The sequence below is a fragment of the Musa acuminata genome, chromosome BXJ2-6 (genome assembly GCF_036884655.1).
Source record: "Musa acuminata AAA Group cultivar baxijiao chromosome BXJ2-6, Cavendish_Baxijiao_AAA, whole genome shotgun sequence".
NCBI classification, from domain to species: Eukaryota; Viridiplantae; Streptophyta; class Magnoliopsida; order Zingiberales; family Musaceae; genus Musa; species Musa acuminata.
In genome coordinates, this window is record NC_088343.1 from 1161764 (window position 1) to 1183290 (window position 21527).

At 38.0% G+C, this 21527-nt stretch overlaps 1 protein-coding gene across 1 annotated transcript; it reads right to left on the reverse strand.

The window, feature by feature from the left end:
• Positions 1-7903: 7903 nt before the first annotated feature.
• On the reverse strand, positions 7904-19826 carry LOC135582646 (transcriptional adapter ADA2-like). The gene is made up of 13 exons (XM_065111149.1): positions 19564-19826; positions 15972-16027; positions 15577-15755; positions 12885-12950; positions 12669-12794; positions 12488-12563; positions 11584-11647; positions 11440-11495; positions 11229-11294; positions 10737-10956; positions 9836-10046; positions 8715-9059; positions 7904-8298 (listed from the first exon to the last, which is right to left on the reverse strand). The coding sequence occupies exons 1-13, from the start codon at positions 19614-19616 to the stop codon at positions 8092-8094; spliced, it is 1725 nt and encodes a 574-aa protein (XP_064967221.1). The 5' UTR covers positions 19617-19826; the 3' UTR covers positions 7904-8091.
• Positions 19827-21527: the final 1701 nt, after the last annotated feature.

Consider the following 21527-nt stretch of genomic DNA (forward strand, 5'->3'; position numbering starts at 1 on the left):
TAAGACAGCCTTGGATAAGTCGGGGTTATGCGAAGATCATCTCGAAGCCACCTCAACTGCACCAAGGTCACCATGAGGGTTCCTCGGACATCCCTACACCTTTGGGTTAAGACCAAGTCGAGTTGACTCAACCGTTGATGACACTTGCTCTCAACATTTTGGTATTAGAAAGAGAGCCCTAAATGTCGTAAGAATGTCCACTCATGAATCCTCTCAATGAGCACTCCAATGAGGAAGCTCTACCCCCATCCCATAGCACATTTACACGAGGCGGGCAGTTGTCCTCTTTTCCCTAGGTGGATAAATCCACCTCCACTCAGACACTAGGTGTTATTGGTGCCTGTTCAATGACCCAGAATTCTCACTTTCAGGGATGAATGTGGGGCACTTAGTTGTCTCCATCAAAACATTCTTGAACCTCATATAACAAGTGTAGGTGATTATGAGCATGATGCAAACAATCGCCTTGCTCTTGCCCCAACTAGCTCCACATACTATGTTGTCATCGCAACCGAAGTCGATGTCACAACCATCGCTAACACTTGAATTTGTTAGGGTTCTCCCAACCCATTGAACTACCAGCAAAGGGCCATCTTGCTCCCTGATCAGTGCACTATTGCATTAGAGTCCAACCCTACTAGAATCAGAGACTCAATCGATAGATTCAATAGATGACTTCTTGAGGGCCTAATTACAATAGATGGACCAACACCCAAATGAGATACGTTGGAAGCAATAATCTCAAATAAGTCTGAAGAAATATACAAAAGACCACACCAAGAGCCATCTTGGACGTCGATCTCAAGCTCGTTGTGGCGGAGGAAGTAGGATCAACTCGAAATATCTCACCCAAGGTCTAGGTCAACTCTCCTAAACATGACAAGGACTAAGATCTTCTTGCAAATAAAGGTATGGGCCTAAACAATACCATGCCCGATATACGGTCTCTGGGGTATTAGATGGATAAGGGACTATAGATACACGGTAACTATGGACAAACATGTCCAATGGATTGGATTCCCTTGTATTGTTTGGGGACTATGGCATAGTGGTATATTACGTCCGTAGTCGTGAGTCAAGTGAATTATTATAGAAATAATAATTCACTAAGCCAGAAGGAGTTCTGATAAGTATAACTCATGATCAGCTCGATATTGGGTCTAGAGGATCACACACATATGATATGCATTGCGACGAGTAGAGGTTCGGATATGAGATATCTGCCGAAGCCCCTATCTTAGATATCCAATAAGTCTCTGAATTATTTGATCCTATAGATGATATCCAACAAGAGCCAATGAGAGATTATTGGATAAAGATCCACTAATATAAAAGATTTAGGTAGTTGGATAGAGATCCAATACCCAATAGGGCATGATCCATTGAGGTTAAGTTAATAGGTAGCCTCTATAAATTAGAGGGAACCAAAGGTTCATAAGCTAAAGCTTCTCTTGATTGTCATCTCCCCTTCTCCTCCTCAAATAGCAAGTCTGGAGATTCAAGGAGCATCGTCATAGCCCTACTGTGTGGATCACCGCTAGAGATAAGGATGCTTGACCTCCTTTATCCTCTTCTATAGATCTGTAGGGATTTAAGATGTAAAACACAATCTTTCATAATTTTGTAGGGATTTAAGGATTTACGAATTTTGCGCACCAATCTTCGTAGGACGACGAACATAATTTATAGGAAATTTGGGGATTTTTGTTTTCTGTTCTTTTGCTATACATGTAATGTTGTCCCTAGATTTTCCTACAATATGTGTGTGACCCTCGAGGCCCAATACAAAGCTGGCCATAAGTTATACATTTCAGAACTCCTTTTAACTCAGTAAATTATTATCTCTATAATAATTTACTCAACTCATCGACTATGGACGTACTATGCCACTACATCATAGTCCCCAAACGATATTGGGGGATCCAATCTATTATCGTGTATCTATAGTCTCTTATTTATTTAATATTCTAGAAATCATATATCAGGTATAGTGTTGTCAAGCTCATATGAAATCTACTCGAGTCTCGCTTTAATTGAATTCTTCAAAAAAACTCTTTTCTCTCTCAATCCGAATAACCCTGGATAGCAATTAGCTTGAGCGAGAGTACATGAGATATTCTTCTCATGACACCAAGAGTAGATGATCCTCTATCGACACTCAATTACCCTCGTAAGGTTGGGCATTATTCCTGATGATTGGTTGTGCTAGATCTAAACGTCTAGACCTATAAGTTTAGTATTAAAAAGTAAAGTATTCATACAGGGCATCATTGGTATTTTATGTCTAAGGACCAGATACAAAATTGAGATTACGAAATCGTTATCTAATATTAAGGTATCATTAATCATCCAACATTCTATAAGTGAATCAATCAGTGAACTTATTCTCTAATAAGCATCTGCACTATACTCTTAGTTTCCCCACATGAGCGACTATGAGACCAATTGCCTCCATCATATGAATGAGTATATGGTACACTGGTCTATTCAGCTATTTCGATATCCCTCTGGAGTAACCTATGACCGAGAATATTTAGGGTCTGTGTTTATAAGCAAATTAGTCTCATTATCATGATCTCATCATGATCTAATTCTCATTGTACAAATCTAATGACATCACAATATACACAATATATCAAGTAAGCAATATAAAGTGAGATAATGCTAATAATAATAAGCAAAAAAGGATTATGTAATGTGTCATATGTGTCATCACTCACATGACTAGCTTGTAGAGTGCCTATGATTAGCATGAGCTACCAAGTATCATATAAGCGTGCCACATATCACCTAATATCGACTCGAGTAAATCGCATTTAGCTTGGTGTTCAATACCGAAGTCATCCTGTTGCTTGAGATGGTCTTCCTGACTCCTCTGATGGAAATATTTGATGCAAGCATATCCGAAGAAGGACATCAAGCCGGACTCGACCTGATTAGGGACGTCGGAGCTGAAGCATACTTGTGAGCCTTGAGATACAAAAGACTGGTAGCGAGGCTTTACAACTATGGAGTCCACCCGTGAAAGGTTAGGATTGGGGATTTGGTGCTCCGGAAAGCCGAGGACAGTGACCCGACCAAATCCCAATGTAAACTAACACCAAACTGGAAAGGATCTTACTACATGGTTAAGGTCATTCGGGATAGAACATACTATCTCGAGACAATATGTGTCATACTACCAAGAACTTTGCACATCACTAATTTAAAGAAATTCTATCCTTAAAGCCCTGAGTGTCGTAGGCAGGGAGCTATCTTCAAGTAAGGCTCAACCCACTGGCTTGGTGTATTAGTTGCAAGTTGTACCTCACAAAAGAGGAACTAAACATGTTGTAAAAACGAATTTCATTGTTTCCAAAAAATAATTACACTAGACCATCAAGTCGAGCATCCATAGCTAAATATGAGCCCCAACCTACAAAAAGGAAAAAGACTCGACTACAAAAATGATGCTAACAAAGCAAGTTGGGTGAACAGACGCAATTACAAAAAGAGAGATTGACAATCGAAGATAGATGTTCATGTGATCGGGCGAGTAGGCGAGTTGACGCTGTCATCAAAGAGCATCGCGGCCTCTACCAGAACATCCTGATCCTCATGATAATATGTGAATAGGTCCTCCTCGACCTTTAGCTGCGAGTATCTGGCCTTAAAGTAAATTAGAGCGATCTAATATCCAAATTGGTACGAGACCCACCCCATCCTCTCTAAGCCCTTTTGGAACCCAATGGATGCTTTATAGGCAACGATTGCATCCTTCTCTGGCTCAATATGTGACTTTGCTCACTTTTTAATATCTCCTTCACATCCTAGGCCTCTGCCTTCACCATGTGTAACTCTCGGGTGACCATATTATCTCATCCTCCATTACTAAATTGTTTCCCTGGACATCCTTTAATTGCTTGGTGAGACTAGCTAGACATCACTCCACGTCTTCCAACTGACTCACAAACTCTGTTGCCCGAGCCTCCGCCTCGATGATAACCGCATAGTTCCCTCCCTTCTTTAGGTCCTCGACCTCAACCCACAGATTGTCGATCACCATAATTTACTGGTCAATGACGGCATCGATGTCTCGGACTCGATTGATTAGAGTCATCATATAGGGTGATGTTACAAACCAAGAGTGAGTTAGCATAAAAAAAACTAAAGGAGCCATGTGCAAAGCAATATACCACCACTTTGTTACAAAAGCATTTGTGGATCAAGACTTCCAACGGGGAGCAATAGATTTGTTTTGCCATCCTCGGGAACAATGATCCATGATAGTGTTATTTCGTAATTATGCCTTTGCCCTATATCTTTTGTGTATGCTTCAGGCCCTCCCAATGAGGTTCTAAAGAAGCGTCCAAGGGTGAGTCAGGAAGGTCAACCATCTGCAAGACTATGAATGATAGGGATTTCCCCTTGCACAAATCTTGCATCGATCGTAGCCTCCCCCCTTTCTTTCCTGAACCCAATGCAGGATTTTAGCCACATACAATTGTCATTGGGGAGCATCCCGACCCCCAAGTTGAACCTTCAAGTGCATCACCCGTTTGAAAGCACGGGACCCTATGCGTTATAATCTTGGACTTATTAGGCTACTCGACACCACTGTCATGATCCAACTAGGGCAGATCCACAGCCTCTATGAATGCTCTCGGGTAGCTGTAGGGATTGAGCAAGGCTCGACAGCACTGGACGTAGAACTCGACCCCTTTCTCTTCAAGTCATGTAGGTTCATAACTACGAACAATGCACACTGTAAAGTTGGAAATTAAAGGCAAAGTTTGAGCAAAGGGAAGGTTCAGGTCATACCTTGAGGGGTCGGGCTGAGACCTACGTCGACCAACCAATCCTCATCCATCTTCTTAGCTCAATACTACATACCAACCAGACTAGGGTGAAACCCCACTCTCGATTTGTGCTTATAAAAACATAGTGTTCCTTCTAACCTTTGTTATTCAAATGGGTGCCACTCACCTTGAAGCCTCCATGGGTGGCTAAGTAGTAACCACTTCACCCTTTGTATAATCGAAAGCTAGAGATGAAGTGTGGGTCAGGACAATGTTAGTGCTTTGGCACTTCTCGATGAATACTATAAGATAACACCATAAATTAGAAGTTATCTGAGAAGGCAAAATTCTCCACCATTGGAGACAAGACACTATTACCAAATGGAGTGAAAGACGGAGCCCTACATCGAGGGCATCGCAGGATAAGCATAAAGCCCCTAAAACCAAGTTGAAGGGGCATTGACCAGTTCCGGGAGCATGTAGCTCGAAGTCAGTAGGGATACATTATCAAGATCATAGGCGATCCAAGAGGGGTGCGCTCACCAATGAATCATAGTCATGAGAACTCCTCAAGGACTCCAGATCTCAAAGAGTCCTTCGGTTTTCAGGAAATGCACCCTCTAAAGTAGATGGCCTGACTTGCTCCGCCCTCAGACTACCCAAAGACGGAGCATGAACCTCAACAGATAGACAACTAGAAGACTTAGAAGAACTAGTGCAAGAAAGGAGAGACATCATAACCTGAGACATAAGAGCAAGATCAATGCTGAGAAGTAGGGACCAAAGATCAACCTGCCCTTCCAAAATGATTGGGGAAACTATCCTTCAAAGATCCTAAGGGAGTGAGACTAGGAGCTCTTAAGGTCCTAAAGGATTTAGACTCTTGAGTCATAGGTGGGAATGAGTCATGCTCCTTAGCGGGTGAGGGATTTAAGGTAGAGCTACCGATCTCTCTCCTCCCATGATCGAGACAAGTGGCCCCTTTGAAATAAATGTTAAGGGGATCTGACAACGAGAAAGCCCAAAGCTTACCATGATGGGAGAGACCTCGAAGTCCACCAGAGCTACCAATCTCTCTCCTCCCATGATCAAAACAAGTGACCCCTTTGGAACAAATCCTTAGGAGATTCAACAATGAGAAAGCCTAAAGCCTACCATGATAGGAGAGGCCTCGAAATCCACCACGAGGAAATAATATTTCGAGATATACTATAGTGGAATGAGCCTCGAAATCTACCATGACAAGCCATAAAATATATCATGGGGGGTGAGGCTCCAAAATTCGCCATTATGGGAAGACCTGAGATCCACTATGATCAAGGGATACAGAATCTGCCATGACAGAAAGAAGATTTAAAGCTCGCTATAATGGGAAGACTCGAGATTTATTATAGCAAAGAAAAGATAATGAATTCGCGATGATAGAGAGAAGACTTGAAACTTACCACGGACAAGAGACCCGAGATTCGCTATGACAAAAAAGGGATATAGAATCCACCACGATAGAAAGAAGACTCAAAGCCTGCCATAGTAGGGAGACTCGAGATATGTTGATAGAGAAGGGACAATAAATCCACCATGATGGAGAGAAGACTTGAGGCTCATCACGACAAAGAGATTTGAGATTCGCTATAGTAGAGAAAGGACATGGGAATCTACCACGACGGAAAAGAGACATGAAATCCATCATGGCAAAGAGAAGACTCAAAGTTCACCACTGCAGGGAGACTCGAGATCCACTATGATAGAGAAGGGACAAGAAATTCACCATAGCTCCGTAGAAGACTTTAGGGCCTCCATGACGGGGAGACCCAAGATTCGCTACGATGGAGAAAGGACAAGAAATCCACCACGTATAAGAGAAGACTCAAGTTCACTATGACAAAGAAGGAATGGGAATCCGCCATGGTGGAAAAGAGATTTGAAGCTTGCCATGGCGGGAAGACCGAAGATCCACTATGACAGAGAAGAAACATGGGAATCCACCATGACAGAGACCCTAAGCCAAATGTGCGCAAGGCGTGAGTTAGGAAAACCCAACCTGCACTAAGATAAATCTACTACGAGTGGAGGAACAAAGCTAAAAGCGCTCGGGGCATGTGAGTCGGGAAAACCTAATCGACGCTGAGATAATTCCACTGAGATAGAGGTGAAAAGTTAAAAGGGCCTGAGGTGTGAATTGGAAAAACTCAATCTGCACCAAGATAAACCTGCTACGATGGAAGTACAAAGCCAAAAGTGCTCGATATGTATGAGTCGAAAAACCCAACCCACACCACTAGATCTACTACAGTGGAGGCCTTAAACCAATCAGGCTCGAGATGGTCCGACCCACTCTAAGAAAAAAAGAACGATTTTAGAGTTAAACTACGAAACTCCTAGAACAAAGCCCTGGATCACATCTTCACAAGGGTACAAATGATAGTGAATATTTTGATAACCAACCCCCGTCTACCAACTAATTACCCCAAAGGCGCTAACATAGAAGAGAAGACTGAATCACTCTCTATTGGGTAATAACGTGGGGGTGGTTATGGTTTGTTAGCTCCTATGGACAACAGTCCACGAAAGGTTATTTAAGCCGACCTTGTCGACCTCCGTGGACAACAATCCACAAGAGGTCATTCGAGCTTGTCCCTACCTTTGTTATCCCTATGGACAAAATGCCAAGGGGAAACATTAAGATCATTAAAAAAGATCCCCTCAGTCGATCAAATATAAAGGTTGACAACCTAGGGGTTGGGTTTGGGAATTAACTCGAGCGTCGAAGGGGTTGAGTTTGGGAACTAATTTAATTTTGCTAAGACAGCCAAATGGAAGAGCAGAAAACAATTTAATTTTGCTAAGACAGCCAAATGGAAGAGCAGAAAACATAGCTTGAAGACCACCCTAAAAGCCAAACATCTACACGAAGAGGATGATTAAGGTGTTCATGCAACAACACGTGATCATGGTGAAGGTCTAAATGCCTTGATTGCCAATAGAAACCAGGATGTGCACAAGCAACATAATAATCATTTATACAAAGATTTTGGGAAGGATGAAACAAAACTACGCATCAAGACAGCTGCCGCAGCACATTGCTAAGAGTATTGTAAGGAATAGCTCAAAAGCGTCCCTCGCAATGAATGTACAACGAAAAATAATTATCACGATCACTTTAAGGTACACATTATTGTTCTTCTGACCCAGCACATTCGGGGTCATGGACGCGATTTCGTTACAAGTGATACAAGTATCAGCTTCAAAGCTTTTCAGGACTAAACATATTTCAGAAGCAACACAAATCCCAGTAGCATGTGCTAGAAGAAAACTACACGATAGTAGATTCTTCTTGCTGGCCCAACTTTCTCTTTACTATATCATATACCTTATCCACTTTTACTGGGTCAACCTTGAACAAACCATGGGCATCAGATTTGTTGATGACGTTGCCCTTGTATATCTCCTGAACCAATGTCTCCTGCATTTTGAGATAATGACTGGGCAGCAATCTATTTTGGCAGCAGAAATCTTGCTCCTGCAAACACAAAAACATAGTGAGAACAGGGTAAAATGGAGAATTTATATGCAGGAATAAGAATGGAACAGCTATTCAACACCATGTGCACATGATTTTAGAAGCTAGAACGTTGGCATGCTAAACTATAGCGCATCATTTGCATAGGTTTTAGGAGAGACGTTAGTTATCCTCTTCCAGGAAAAAAATTTGCATACGTTCTAGAAGTGGCCTGCATCAAGTGATCTCTGAAGGACTCGCTATAAGCCATAGTTAGAAGCACATTAACTGCAACTGCAAGTAGCTTATGTTTTGGGAAAGATACTAGTTGTAATCTTCCTGTTCAAGCTACCATAATTTATTCCTACAAAACTAGCTCTCAAGAACTGAAGAATAAGCTATTGTGCTTCTAATTAAATCAAGAAAGTTGATCTTACAGTTTCGCTGAGAAATTCTGTTCCAGGGAGTCCAGTGATATCCCATTCATCAAATGATCTCACAGAAACTTGTCCGGTAGTTGTTGAAGGCGAATCCTTGCCACTAGAATCAAACCCAGTGCTGCCTTTTATTTTATGGTTATCAGTGGTGTTTCTTGGGCTTCCATCATTGTCTCCTTTTTCTCTGTTGAGAGGCCGGTTTGCCTTTTGTGCCACTTTACCACCTGACAAAATCTGTGTGTTTTCCTTGGAGTTTTGTGCACCCACCTCCAGTTCCCTTTTCCGCTTCTGCTCAGTGTAAGCTTTTGCTTCAGCCAGGGTGCGGCAACCAGCAGCTCGACATTCCTGAGAGTTTAGGGTAGAGTATTCATAATCAAAATCATGTGATCAATACAAAATAGTTACAACGATGGTATACTCAGCAACATGTTTCCAGAAAAACAGTCCATGATCCATGGTTTTGGGGTATGACTCTTACTTTCAAGATAAGCTAAGTACCACAAGGCATGGAACTTAGTTATCTTTAAAAAAATTTATATATTTATCTTCTAATAAGTTAAAACATAATTTAACATATATCCTTTCATCTTCTTTAAAACTCTGCTAATCAAAGAGGCACAGGATTAATTTCTCTGTGTCCAGACAATGGTACTATCCTGCTTTTAACCTAATGTAAGGTCAGATTTGGATGTTCAACAGTTAAAATGGAGAAAGCTCAAAGGAAGATGATAATAGATCACTGAGCGACAATAACAGACTAACTCAAAGGACTTTTGTTTTATTTGGAAAGGCATAGACATGTCATTTGATGATCCGCTGTATAAATCTGAAGCCATGTGATCCTCACTGACTAGATTGCCTACCATGGAGAAATGACATCCAAAAAAACTAGAGGTGTAGATGAGAAACTAAGGGTTACTATATTTTGGTCATGGTATGGGATCTCTAGGATCAGAAGTTATACATATTTCCTTGTGTTTCTTTAAATAAAGTAATAAACCATAATTCCATAAAGACTTGTTTCAATTGGCCAAAACTATTTTCCACAGAACAAATTCTGAAGCAAAGAGTTTTAACAAAAAGCAATCAACAGTGACTTAACCACAAAAAAGGTATTTCACCTGAAGCTCTTGAATTCTTCTTCGAATTTTGCGCTCCTCAATGACACTCTTAACTAAGTTCTCATGTTCTTCTTGAGAAAGAAAGCGCATAAAGACCTTGAAACGGTTATATAACTCTCTGTCTTCGCTCGAAAGCTCCTTTTCCAATGGGTTAGGATAAAGTAAATTCCTTTCTAGTATGAAATCCTTTCTTCGCTTCCTCTCATCAAGCCTATAAGAAAGCAAAATTACATTTAAAGTTCTTATAAATAAAATATTATTATTAATTTCCTTGAGCATTGCAAAGTGTCATACAAAAAGATATTTCAACAGAGTTTAAAGGCAATTGCTTCATGTAATGTAATGCACAAAGTACAATGTCATATCTCAAGTAAAATCAGGACAAAGAGGTAAGGTATACATACTTTCCGAGACAAACCAAGTCATAGCTTATTACAATGAAATGTAATAAACCATTACAACCAAGCTAAAAATATTGACATCAGTTTCTAGCCAAATATCTCCATATAAGAGAGAGCGAATGCATGTTTATCTTTCTCAGCGTTTTAAAGAATCACTGGCATGTCTTTTCTTTCACTTCATTTTGTTGTTTACTTTCTAATAGGCCTCATGTCATAAATTAAACAAACTTTGAAAAAATTTTCAGACTCACCTTTATATTCAATCACTCCCTCACAAAGTTACACCAGAAGGCTCATAGTTTATAGTTTGTGAATCTCTAAATAAATCCATTATTATGTAATTATTAAAATGTTATTCCACCACTAACAGACACATTTAGTTCTTAAAACTTATTAAATAACTCCTGAGAATTATCATGTCTGTCTTAATCTATAGAAACATTTCATCTAATTAATTATAAATCATATAAACCAGTAAATGCTATAACTAGGTAACACACCTAGATAAATAAATACGGAGTACCCGCAGCTTCAGTTCACGTTCAGTTTCAGTGTCATTTTCCTTGAACTCCATATCAGCCAATGCCTGCTCTGCATCATTGTCATATTCTGGATCAAATTCTTGCCTCTTGGGATTATAGCCACTCTCAGTTATAGAAGGTCCTTCTTCTCCTGAACATTTAGGCTTTTTTACACCAATAGTTCTATCCAAATAAGAGTCTGCCAATTGAAAATGTCAAAAATGTCATTTTCAGAGCATATTAAGCAAAAAAAGTTGGAACTAATAAAAGTAGTAACTAAAGCTGTTATCTGGACAACTTCAAATGGATAGATGGCAAAAACTTTTAGGGGCTTAAGATATGTCTTGCTCGAACTAAAATTATCTTTTCAAAGAACAGTAGAATACCAAGGATTGTTAGTCTAAGGTAAAAACCAAAACAATGATTTCAAACAAACTCATGAGTAACATGCACGCTGAGCTAATATGCAACCTTCAACTTTAGGTCCGTCAGGATTATCCTTGAATTTCCCCGTGTTCGAAGTCACCTTACTTGCACCTGCAAAAGAAAAGAAAAATAATCCAATCAACATGTCAGCACCGATGGCAGTAATACCAGATGCGAAACATATTTGCATTCAAGCATGTTTAGGCTCCTAAAACAAAGAGCAACAAAAAGCCTACTAAAACAAAGACTCAATTACCTGCAGCTAAATTTGAGGGTGACTGGTTAGCTGCACCTTCACCTATATCTTCAACCCTTTCATCATGCAAAGGAAAAAAAAAAAGAAGCCTCATAAAAGGTGTACTTTTAATAATAAAAAGAAAAGGTCTTCTTTCAGACATACTTGACTCTTGCAGGTGAGAATGGAGACTCTTCCTTTGGTGTGACATCACCAAGCAATGAAGAACCTGCAGCACAAAGGCATAGACCCATTGAACATTCAGATAAGTATATGTGAAAGTCCCATTAATGATACTAATCAAATACATGGATACTGGATTTCATAAAATTGACCTACAAGGGCACGGATATCATATTAATGTCTAGAATGAAGGTGCTTAAAGAGGTTGACATCTACAGTTATCAAAAGTCAGTGCCAAGTTTGTGATTCCATGTGCAATGGACATTGACATTATAGTTATTCAAACTCACCACCAAGTATGTGATTATATGCACAGTTGACAACAAACAGACTAGATCAATCTAGCAAAATATGCAACCATGTATAACCATGTATTGGACCCTAGTTTTGTACAAGTTGAATAGTTGGGCTTCCCTCGAAGTTAGTTCAGGGATTGAACTTGATGATTTCCCTGATTTCACACAATTTTTTAATTTAAAATATATACACATATAACTACATTCTAGAGAAAAAAACATAAGTTAGCATCTTTCTGTAGATAGTTTCAGACACAGATTATGTTTATTGTCAACATGATTGCTAAGAACATGTTTATAGTTGGTGAATTACCAGATAAGAAACAAGAAATTAATAGTTAGGCTGTTTATTGATGTGGTTACAAAGTAACAAAGTACTTTCCATTCTTCACAAAACAAAGCAATAACCAGAACACTCATCAGGGAACTTTTATGGTCACTAAACGACAAGATTTGAATTTAAAGCTTTAAACAAAAACTCTACTCTTCATGGAAAACATGGTCATATAGACCTTGATCAGTCAAAGAACAGGCAAAATCATTATTCATGCAGGTTTAGTATAACTAATTCATTAAAAAAAATAACTGACCTTTCTTGCCCTCAACCTGTACTTTAGCCATAGCAAGAAGTTCCTTTCTGTTTTTACCATTAACACGAGACATATCCTGAAGTGTGATTCCACATGCAAATGAACATGAGAGTTTTGATGGTATAAAAAGAGTATCAAATATGAAGATAAGAACAACACTAATCTGGGACAGATATAATACTGGAAGAGGATAGCAAGGGGAGTTCAAGTATGATGTGGTATAATGGTCAATGCACTGTGCCTTGCTCTTGGTACCAACATGCTCAGCAACTTCCGTCCAGTTGCCAAGTCCATACATCTCAATCCCCTAAAGATAACCCAACAAATTATCAATAAGTTAATAAGGCTCAAGAACCCCTAGTTCTGAAATTTTCAGGTAGACAAAAAATGGTAGTACCTCTAAAAGTAATATTTCCTCATCCGCATTCCAATCTGGACAGATTAGAGGAAAAGACAAGTTGTCCTGTCGAAAGACATAGCTAGCATATATCAGAGAAGATATACCATTATTTTTGGATACGTCAAAAATGGAAAAAAGCTCTGTAAAAAATGAGTAGAAGCGTTTACTTCAAATAAAAGTGTCCATCTGGAAAGATTTACTTCAATATGAAATCAACATCAAGAATAGGAACTCAAATTGATGGGAACTTCTTAAATGATGAGTATTTGTTCTTTTTTTCCTGACAAATGTCAAGTGGACTTCTCATAGCTAATTTTATTTTCTTCTAAGACAAAGGGACAGGAAAAATAAGGAACACTTGAACTTACAACCACATTTCCTCCCCCCTACCCCCCCCCAACCCGTCCTCTTCTCCAAAATACTGGGAGGCTACACAATCATACTTAAAGTATATCATGGTCCTATTTCACAAAGAAGACAAGGAGTGTGACCATGGAGTAGGCAATGAAAAATTGGGCAACCCAATGCAAAGAGATGGGCTCCTGCGAGTGCAGCCCAGTAAGCAACGGTTGGTGTTAGTATCGTAATTGAGATGAGGTGATACTTGATATCCACTAACTGTGATCTATCAAAGAAGTCAATTAGCCATTTTCAGTTGCTTGATTATAATGCTATAGGATTTTTCAAATTAAAGAGAGTTGCACAAAAAGGTAAACATAAAGAGTGACATGAAAATTTTGCATGAAATGAAGAACTTATCAACTGATCACCATAATACAAAAAAAATCAATGTTGTTGACGACTGGTGGTTAATACATAACAGAGTAAGAACTAGGAATGTGAAAAAAAAACTTGCTGGTCAACAAGCATTTTGACACTTTGAGAAGTAAAATAAGATTTATAAATACAGGATAAGTCTAAAATTCCAAAAGTTCAAGAAAACTAAGCAATAACTCATTAAGGTAGCTGCATTGCAATATATATATGTCGGATATGGCAATCAGATCCTACTAAAAGAATCTCAAATCAGAAGATTTAAAAATAAGATAACACAAATCTGATTATAGATATAAACAAGATGTGACCGTAGAGAGGCTGGCTTGTCATGATAATTAATAAGCTGAAAACAATAATGTGTATGTTTACATGTCTTCTGAAAAGGAGAGACTAGTGTAACTGTGTAATGCCAGCTAGCTGAAATCCAAATAAATAAATATCAAGGTAACCTGATGACTGATAACTCCAGCTATGTTCAGTCTTTTAAAACATTACTATTGTATTATAATTTATAACAATGTACCTTACCAACCACTGCCTCTAAGAGGGTGTTTATTATATTGGCACTTAAATTCACATGTTGAAGTTCTAAAGTCCAAGCAGTGATTTAAAAAGCGCTAGGTGCCAAAGACGCCAAGGTCCAAAAACGCCCGAGGCGTTAGGCACTCGCCCAGGCGCTCGCCCGAGCGAAGCGAGACGCTAAAATATAAAAATATATAATAATAATTAATAAATATAATTATTTAAAATTTTAAATAAAAATATGCTATTAAATTAAGAAAATCTAATATACAAAATCACAATGTCACATTAACAAAAAGTTTCAAAATTCAAAACAATAAAATTTTACATCAATAATTTCAAACAAATAAAAATTAACAACATTAAAATCAAGATAATATATTATTAATCTATTAACAGTATTGAAAATTAATCATTTCAAAATTCAAATAAACTTAATATTAAAAGTATACTGTATACTGAACCTGACGGAGAAACGAGGAAGCAGTGGCGACGGCGACAGCGGGAAAGGGAGCGGGAGGCGCGAGCAACGGGAGGGCTCGCGGGAGGCGCGAGCAGCGAGAGGGCTCGCGGGAGTCGCGAGCAGCGGGAAGACTCGCGGGAGGCGCGAGCAGCGGGAGGGCTCGCGGGAGGCACGAGCAACGGGAAGCGCGAGCAGCAGGAGGGCTCGCGGGAGGCGCGAGCAGCGACAACGGCGAGCAGCGGCACCGGGAGCAGTAGCGACGAGCAGCGAGATCGGGATCGGGATCGGGAGCGGCAGCGGCAATGGGTTAGGGTTGGGTAAGGGTTATATCGGTTTAGTTGGTTCGATTGAACCAACTAACAACCGAACCAGACCTAAAATCCTGGTTCGGTCACTTGGTTTACCCAGGCGCTTGCCCGAAGCGCCCAGCGCCTGGGCTCGGGCGAACGCCCAGGCGGCGCCTGTTTGAAGCGCGCCGCCTGGGACATTAGCGAGGCGCTTGGGCCTCGCCTTGCCCGAGCGCCTAGGTGAGCGCCCGAGCGCCTTTTTCAATCACCGAGTCCAAGATGTCATTTTAAATATCACTGTTTCTGCTCTTGGAATCGACAATGTACACTCCAAATGGAATTTACATCAAATCTTACATACCACTTAATGAAGTGGTTCACTCCATGATAGCAAAATAAAATCCCCTTCTGTAACAGACTCCTCAATTTCGAAGGAGACAACCACTTGTCAAACTGTTTTGCACCTTGGGATAAAAATGGTAATGAAAAGAAAAAGCCTGCAAATTGCTTCTTTTCTAGAAATTGAACCTAAATAATATGAAAGAGTTCACGTCAAAGAAGTGATTATTCTTTTAACATACTATCCAGCAGTAAAAGATCATGAAAAATCTATGAATTAAATCCAAGTAATTGTGCAAACCATGACTCTGTAGGGATGGTTGCTCTTGTGTGGAGTGACCTCAGCACCAACAGAGAAGCACTCCACACACAGATCAAAGTCTGCACATTTTGTGCATTTGATGCGAATCTTTCCAGAAATGTCCTTGTTGCAATAGTTGCAGTGATATAAAGCCTTCTTCCCTTCACTTGTTCCTGAACCTGCCTCATCAGTCATGAGAGCTACCATGAGATTGAGTTCATGAAAGAAAGGGAGCTGAATAAGTGTTTCACCAGAACACCATAACCTGATGGAAAAGGAAATAATTCCTTTTCTTTTTGATGAAAGGTGAATTACATGACTTCATCTCTATCTAAAAGGGAAGAATCACTATAAAAAAGTTTCTGACAATTCAGAAACACACAACATCAGCATACCTGCTTCTATATTTCCCAAAGCTTCTCCACTTGCAGCAACCCTCCTCCTCTTTGACCTGCACAAGGAATCCTGTCATAAATTCAACAATGCAAGAAAAAGGGTATGATCATATATAATAACACATGTTCACTGGCACATCCATATAGGCATTCAACAACAATAAGCCCATGAAGAAGTTTCATCATAGAATATACAATGATATGTATAAAGAGTTTCTACTATAGTTACTTGATGACAGTTTCAAGAAACCACTAACAATATCAATAAGATGAGAGTTATGATCCAAACCTTGTTTATCTACTGTGTTCCCAACATAATAAAAAAAGACAAGATATGAAACCACAATAATCTGCAGAAACTGACCTCAAAACTCTAATTCAGATAATCATTCAAAAACCAACGTTCCTACTTCCCAAAATAAAATAAAAAAGGAAATCAGTCATGTTAGTACTTTACATAAGGGCTGCCTGGCCTTGATATGCTGGATGGCTGCATAATAACATGCACTGACATTGATATTAGCAGTTGTATCTGCCATCTGTCAATATCTTAAACTATTTCTTATAAACACAAAATCATTCCTAGTTATTACAATTACAATATCAAATTTGAATAGAACTCCCAATAAGAACATTAATTATTGTTGAATGTTTATTCTCTCAAATTGATAATATATGTCTGACATAGTACTTACTTGAATATTTAAAAAAACAAAGTCCTCACTGAACATTTTAGTCTAACATGTAATGTGCATATGCAAAGGCATAAAGTTATATGGTTGCCTTATAGAATATCCGCAATAATGAGCAAGACAATACTCAAATTATAAAAAAGTGACAAAAAAATGAACTCGTTTTACCTTCCAAACACTGCTTAAAATACGTCTGCAATCCATCCTCCCTCCACTAACCATGTGTCCAACTTGTGTCCAACTTTCATCCCATTTTGTGTAAGATCAACTTTTCTTTTTCTTTTCTGAATTTGGAAAATCCTGCTTGTTTACCCCCAAAATGTAAGGAACAATCCAACTTACCTTGATCCCTAGTTAAAACCTTTAACAAGCAATTTTGGTCATCCGATCCTAATAAAATCCATAACTCTTCAAGTGGCTTGTTTCATATTTCAATAATCATTATTCTTGGATGATCTGAGTAATGGTTTTGGAGCCTTATTTTAAGTAGAATTAATGATTATGTGCATAAGTTGGGATATCGACCACTATACAAAGGAATCAGTTCATTCAAATAGAATTACAAACTTATGACAAGGATCTGCCAAAATGCTCTTAGCAATATGATTGGTTTTCACCCGTCAACACATGACCAATGTTTTCCTATGCCAAGTGAATAGACATCAATACTAATAGATGAATCAAGACCATTGATTAAGAAAACTATTTCAGAGAGAGGTTGGACAAAAGAGTTATTCAATGATTAGTAGTTTCGTCACTTTATATAGGTTTTCATGGAACATGGGTTTTACAAAGAAAAGTTATGTTCATCAAGACTAATTTATGAAAGTGCTAGCCATTACGTAAATTTCAATTTTGAGTCACTCTCTTTCTCTCTCTCTCTAAAAAAAAGTTCATGTTTATATAAAATTCATACTAGCACATTGATTACCAATGGAGAAGATACTTTTTATGGTTTCTTGGCCCTCTGCTTATTTATCTTCTTTATGTTCTCCTTGTTTCTAACATTTATTTCTTTCTCACCACATTTCTAATCCTCCATGTTTCATGTACAATCTCTCAATTATTATTTAATAAATGCATTTGCTATCCTCGCACATACAAAACCAATATCATGTCACAGAAGCTTCATTAACCCACCACCCAACTCTGTACTATGTCAATAACTTCTAAAAGTTTATTACAATAGCATAGTGCACAAATGGATCACAATCCCCGATATATAGAAAAGAGTGTAAAGAGCATAACTTTTACATGATAAATGAAACATATATAAATAAAAATGTTGGGGTATTTTATGATGTTTTTGTCACTTGAGAAATGTTATATTTTAATTCTTAAGAACCTTTGGCAACAAATAATCAACAATCTTCAAATGGCCATATCCTAGCCTTTCTTTTAATACCACATTATGTTGAATTATCTTGTAAGCCATAACTAAAATGTCATGCATATTATGTCTCACTCATTAACAAAACTTAAGTTGTACCTTGTCAAGCAAAGCACACAAGATAAATCAACGCACTTATGATAAATCAACACACTTATTAATGAATCTTGATATTTGTATCTTGTACAAATACATAGCCATATTCTAGTTCTTCATCTTGAAGCCTTCCATCCACAAGTAATGAATTAGATGAATTTGTTTAGATCATCATTCTCATGTAAAATGTGCTTTAAAATATATCTTGGTTTAAAATCACCATTCACATGTAAATTTGTTTAGATCATCATTTTCATGTATTCTAGTTGTAGGTGCTTTAAAATCTCAGAGGGCACCTACTCTCTCTCTCTCTCTCTCTCTCTCTCTCTCTCTCTCTCTCTCTCTGTGATTTTGTAGTTGTAGGTGCTTTAATAAGTTTCTTTCTTTTACCTGTATTATCATACTATTCAAATATTCGCTATTGTGTATGATGTTAAATCCCCATTAAATTACTATCTTCTCAATTCTAGATGTATTCTTATAGAATTAGATACCAAGACATTTGCCATATATTATTTCTGGTGTACTTGATTAGGACATTAATAAACCATGTTTCCAGCTATCCACCAGCCTCTCTGTAGCCTTCTTGCATAACCTCATAGTTACATGATTTAATTGGAGATACTGAAATGCACAAGGAGAAATACAGCATATGTATAAGCAATGGTGGGACTTCCAACTTAACTAATTGATTAAAAGTGACCAAACTTTGGATTTATTTTTCCTTTCCGCCTCCTCACTTCCGATTATCCTCTAGCGCATGGGTCACAAACAGATAGGAAGGCCAAGAGCTCAATTTCCTAAATGTATGTTGCACAGTTTAGGTACCCTTCAACTTGTCATCCCTCTTAATTGTAGTCTGTACACTGAGGGCACTGCATAGTGCTTTCGCTTACAGTGAACCAACTCACAGATTCACCTAAATACAATTATGTTTAGCTTTTTTTTACTTTTTTATCTCTCTGATAATTGTTACAGACATTACGAGTTCATATATCAATTTGTACTGGCATGAGTCTTGTATGCACTAATACCTTCTTCCCGTTTATACTATATTTAACTCCATACCAATTAACATGTTTAAAGGATCTCGTCCAAATGTCTATCAGCGCAAGCAAAAGAAGTGAGCAATCTGAATACAAATTACGGCACAGCTGGCTCCACTACCATCTTTCTACCCATCGCTTCCTTTTTTTCCGCCGCTTTCCTTTTCTTTATTTATATTTTTATTCTGAACTGAATTTTAACCTAAGAAAGTGATCATAAACGGCACGAGACGACCTAATCCCATCAAATTTTTTAATAAATCAACAAAGAAAGAAGAAAAAGATACCACGAGCATGATTTAGACGGAGGTAATTTCGTAGAAAGAAGATATCAAAGAATTACCTACGATGGAGAAGGGTCATCTTACCTATGACTGGTATCGTCGTCGCCGGAGTTGGGCACGGCGCGGGAGCGCCCCATCGCCGCTGGGAGGCCGGGAGGAGACGCTACAAAACCCTAATCACGGAGGCGGGGAGAGGCGAAATACGGGGCGATAGCCCTCTGGCATTTAAAGAAGGAAAGGGGCCTCCTCTTCGTCGGCGTACGGGCATCCACCCGGGGCGGTGATCGGCGTCGAGCGAGCGATCTGACGGAGTACCCCTTGATTTGGGGACACGCCGGCTCCGATTCTTTGGTACATAACATTTACATATGACGTGAGGGGGTGTATACACAAATATACTCAAATCGAGGGGTATATATCAAAAAGAACTTCGTATGGGTTATGAGGCTGTATACACAAATAAATAAATTCTAATGGGTTTCTTAGCGAACAAACACAATAACGTGCGTTACGAGGTTGTAAACGCAAATTAATACATCGAGAGGGGCGTATGAGCAAATAAAGACTGATTATTATGGCAAAATCACAACCGTACGTATTTAAGGTTGAAATAAAGTGCATTTCTCCAAGCATAAACCATTGTAATATATGTAGGCCTCTATATATATCTGTGACAATTGGAGAGAACATCAAATTTAATATATATATATATATATATGAATAATTTACTAAAAAAACTCTCGATAATGACGTTCTATCATATGATGCCCCATTTTTGTTTTTAACTAAGGGGCATTCTTTTATTCATAATAGATATCTATTTTCCTGTTTGATTCTAAATTTTATTGGATTGAACTAATTTGTATGATATGAACCTGACTAGGTCGATTTAAAATAAATTAATTATTTAATTTAGGCCTAAATTGACCCTTGTTTTTCTCTCAAATTATACCATCAAACCTCATTCGTAATTATCGATTTTCTTATTACTGGTCGTGGTTGCTATCGGTAACAAAAATGCCATTGCCTTCTCGTTGGGTTTCGATGGTCGTGCGATGACCTTCACCAGTGAGATAGGAGTTCGTCATCACCAACCTAATGAATATTAATGATCGTGATCAGTATCGAAATTGCCAATGAGGCAAGAGGTCATTATCACCTTCACACTCGATAATATTGTAACACTTCCCAAGCAATGGTACCACCCTAAATGAAATAATAGTATTGGTCAAAACAAAATATCTTTTTGAATAATTAAATTTTTAGAATTAAAAAAATAATATTAAAATCATATTAGGATAGTTATATAAAGTTTAAATAGATTCGATAAACTTTCTTCAGTTGTACTATCGTTTCACTCGGTCATATTTTTAAAACATAAATCTTATTTAGACAAAAATAGCTAAAAATTAAAAGAAATTAGGAAAAATAATATTTTACATACTAGAATCATATTAAGTTATTTATAGAGGAGTTTCAATAGGTTTGATGAAAATTTCTTTAGTTACACTCAATCAATGGTTCAAAACACAAATTCTTTATTTAGATAATTAATCATTCTAAAGTTAAAAAAATTAAGAAAAATACTAAACATAATAAAATCATATTATGACATTTATAGGGGAGTTTTGATAAGTTTAGTGAAAATTACTGAGTCACACTAGTATTACAATTTGGCTACACTAATCACGGTTTCAACCAAAAGTATCATATTTAGACAATTAGTCACCCTAAATTAAAAAACAATTAGGAAAAGTAATAGTAAACTGATTAGAATCATATTAGAATAGTTATAGAAAAGTTTGAATAGGTTTAAAGAAAATTACTCTTGCTATACTTGGAATACACTCATGTTACACTTAATAACATATTCAATTTAAAATATCATATTTCATAAATAAAGTATCTTGAATTCACACACAAGTGGGAACCATCAAAACCACATATAATAAATCATAATAAAAACATATGTTCAATAATCACAAACCAAGCAGATGGAAATAATTCACAACAATATTGATCAGATTAGCAACATGACATGACATTAT